This window comes from Kryptolebias marmoratus, linkage group LG7 (assembly GCF_001649575.2).
Source record: "Kryptolebias marmoratus isolate JLee-2015 linkage group LG7, ASM164957v2, whole genome shotgun sequence".
In the NCBI taxonomy this organism is placed as follows: Eukaryota; Metazoa; Chordata; class Actinopteri; order Cyprinodontiformes; family Rivulidae; genus Kryptolebias; species Kryptolebias marmoratus.
The window spans coordinates 180,543-183,575 of record NC_051436.1 but is presented as its reverse complement, the minus strand read 5'-3'; the positions used below and the strand labels follow the sequence as shown (position 1 = coordinate 183,575).

General features: G+C 53.1%; 1 protein-coding gene across 1 annotated transcript in view; it reads left to right on the top strand.

The window, feature by feature from the left end:
• Positions 1–3,033, top strand: part of plod3 (procollagen-lysine, 2-oxoglutarate 5-dioxygenase 3) — a gene marked incomplete in the record, with an annotated part of 10,600 nt that overhangs the window by 4,106 nt on the left and 3,461 nt on the right. The window contains 8 exon segments of the mRNA XM_037976760.1: positions 1–118; positions 204–308; positions 530–655; positions 1,763–1,904; positions 2,204–2,317; positions 2,394–2,465; positions 2,542–2,646; positions 2,725–2,871. Of these exon segments, the coding sequence (XP_037832688.1) occupies positions 1–118; positions 204–308; positions 530–655; positions 1,763–1,904; positions 2,204–2,317; positions 2,394–2,465; positions 2,542–2,646; positions 2,725–2,871 (929 nt within the window).

The window sequence follows — 3,033 nt, the reverse complement described above, 5'->3', positions numbered from 1 at the left end:
TGTACCACGAGCGTCACATCCAGCAGTTCTGGGAACGCCACCGGTCTCTGTTCCCTGACTCTGTCCTGGTTGGACCTGAGGAGAACCTGCAGGAGGACAAGGCCAGAACCATGGCGATGTGAGTGAACCAGGAGAACATCAGTCTCTGAGGACCTCTCAGCCCTCTTCGTGTTGACCGGAGGTTCTGGTGTGTGTTCTTGCAGCGAGGCGTGTCAGAAGAACCCAGAGTGTGGTTATTACTTCAGCGTGGACTCAGACGTGGCTCTGATAAACCCGGACATTCTGAGGATCCTGATGGAGGAGAACAAGTGGGTCACCTCCTGACTGTGCTTCTTTACCCTGGTTCTGTCCTGTTGGACTGGGTCCTGTTGGACTGTGTCCAGTGAGACTTGGTCCTGTTGGACTGTGTCCTGTTGGACTGGGTCCTGTTGGACTTGGTCCCACCAGACTCTGTCCTGTTGGACTCTGTCCCACTGGACTCTGTCCCACTGGACTGTCTGAAGGTCATATGTTCTGTTCTGTCTCTCAGGTCTGTGATCGCCCCCATGCTGTCCAAACACGGGAAGCTGTGGAGCAACTTCTGGGGGGCTCTGAGTCCTGAAGGGTTCTACTCCAGGTCTGAGGACTACATCGAGATCGTTCAGGGGAAGAGGATGTGAGTCAAACACACCTACAGTTCGGTGTCCAGGTCCTGGATTTAGGGATTTAGGAACCTCTGCTCAGGTTCCAGTAAAGATGTTTCTCACAGCAGGCAGAACATCTCGGTCGGGTCCGTCTGGGTCTTTGAACAGATTTGTCCATCATGAACTGAAGGAACTAACAACATGAATGCTAACTAGCTCGTGGCTAACTCAGGGCTCCAGAGTGCAACATATGATCTTTAAGTCCAGCGAATTCTTCTTCTTTGGTTGCTTCGTCCAACGTTTCCAGTTTCCTCTGATTTTAATTTCCCTGCTCTGTCATCAAAGAGCGCCAAGGCCAGAGCCAATCAGAGGCAGCGAAGGGGGCGGGTCTTTGCCACTGATCAGACCAATCAGAGGCAGCGAAGGGGGCGGGTCTCTGCCACTGATCAGGCCAATCAGAGGCAGCGAAGGGGGCGGGTCTCTGCCCCTGATCAGGCCAATCAGAGGCAGCGAAGGGGGCGGGTCTCTGCCCCTGATCAGGCCAATCAGAGGCAGCGAAGGGGGCGGGTCTCTGCCCCTGATCAGGCCAATCAGAGGCAGCGAAGGGGGCGGGTCTCTGCCACTGATCAGGCCAATCAGAGGCAGCGAAGGGGGCGGGTCTCTGCCCCTGATCAGGCCAATCAGAGGCAGCGAAGGGGGCGGGTCTCTGCCCCTGATCAGGCCAATCAGAGGCAGCGAAGGGGGCGGGTCTCTGCCCCTGATCAGGCCAATCAGAGGCAGCGAAGGGGGCGGGTCTCTGCCCCTGATCAGGCCAATCAGAGGCAGCGAAGGGGGCGGGTCTCTGCCCCTGATCAGGCCAATCAGAGGCAGCGAAGGGGGCGGGTCTCTGCCCCTGATCAGGCCAATCAGAGGCAGCGAAGGGGGCGGGGGCGATTGGTTTCAACCTAAAACCTTCTTTAATATAAAGTTTTAGATAAAATAAAAAGTTTAAAGGGGATCAGTTTAAATGCTGTCCAGTCAGTATGATTTGTTTTTAAATGTAATCACTTTAAAAGTTCTGTTATTTTACAACTTTCTGTTCCTGTTAACAGCCATGATTGTGATGGTTCATCTGTGTGTGTGTGTGTGTGTGTCTTCAGAGGTCTGTGGAACGTCCCGTACATCACTCAGGTGTACCTGATCAAAGGCAGCGTGCTGCGGTCCAAACTGTCCCAGGTCAGCCTGTTTGTGGACGAAGGGATGGACCCTGACATGGTGTTCTGCAGGAGCATCCGGGACCAGGTACCTGCTGCTGCAGCGAGAACACATGTTGACATACCTGCGGTTAGAGCTGAGGCCACGCCTCTACAGACAGTCTGCTCTGTTTTCGTCTTTAACTCCTGGATTTTTGTTGGACTTGTTCATCTGAAGGCAGTTCCTGCAGAAATCTTCATGAGATTTCTTTACTTCATATAATGATTCATGAAAGGATTCAAAATATTCAACACATCAGCCTTTACTGGGTCAGAGTCCTTCGAGGATCTTCTGTCCACCGTGTCCCGCTACACGACATGGTGTTTAACACAGCCGTGTGTCCGCAGGGCGTCTTCATGTTCGTGTCCAACCGTGACGAGTTCGGCCGCCTGGTGATGTCGTCCAACTTCAACACGTCCCGGCTGCACCCGGACATGTGGCAGATCTTCGACAACCCCGTGGTGAGTCCGACGTGCGGGAACTCAAACATGTTAGACTGAAGAGAAACTGGGACTGAGTCTGTGTTTGTCCCTGCAGGACTGGAGAGAGAAGTACGTCCACGAGAACTACTCCAAGATCTTTGAAGATGAGACCAACATCGTGGAGCAGGTAAAGAAACCAGAGCCAGGTGGTTCGCTTTTTGTTGGGTCTGTGGTTTAATGAGAACCTCGATGGTACCTTTCAGCCCTGTCCAGATGTCTACTGGTTCCCAGCGTTCTCTGATAAGATGTGTAATCAGCTGGTGGAGACCATGGAGGACTTTGGTGGGTGGTCCGGAGGAAACCACAAGGTACAGGACTGTCTTACTGAGATCCACAAAGAACCGAGTCCAGAGTGTCTAAGGTTTTGTGTTCCTGTATCCGACCAGGACGAGCGTCTCACCGGCGGCTACGAGAATGTCCCAACTGTGGACATCCACATGAACCAGATTGGCTTTGAGAAGGAGTGGCTCAAGTTCCTCAAAGACTACCTCGTCCCCGTCACGGAGAAGCTCTACCCTGGATACTACCCAAAGGTAAGAACTAGAACCAGAACCCAGAGGTACAAACCAGACATGTCCACTGTCTGACAGGACATGCATGGACACACGTCCACTGTCTGACAGGACAGGTATGGACATACGTCCACTGTCTGACAGGACAGGCATGGACACACGTCCACTGTCTGACAGGACAGG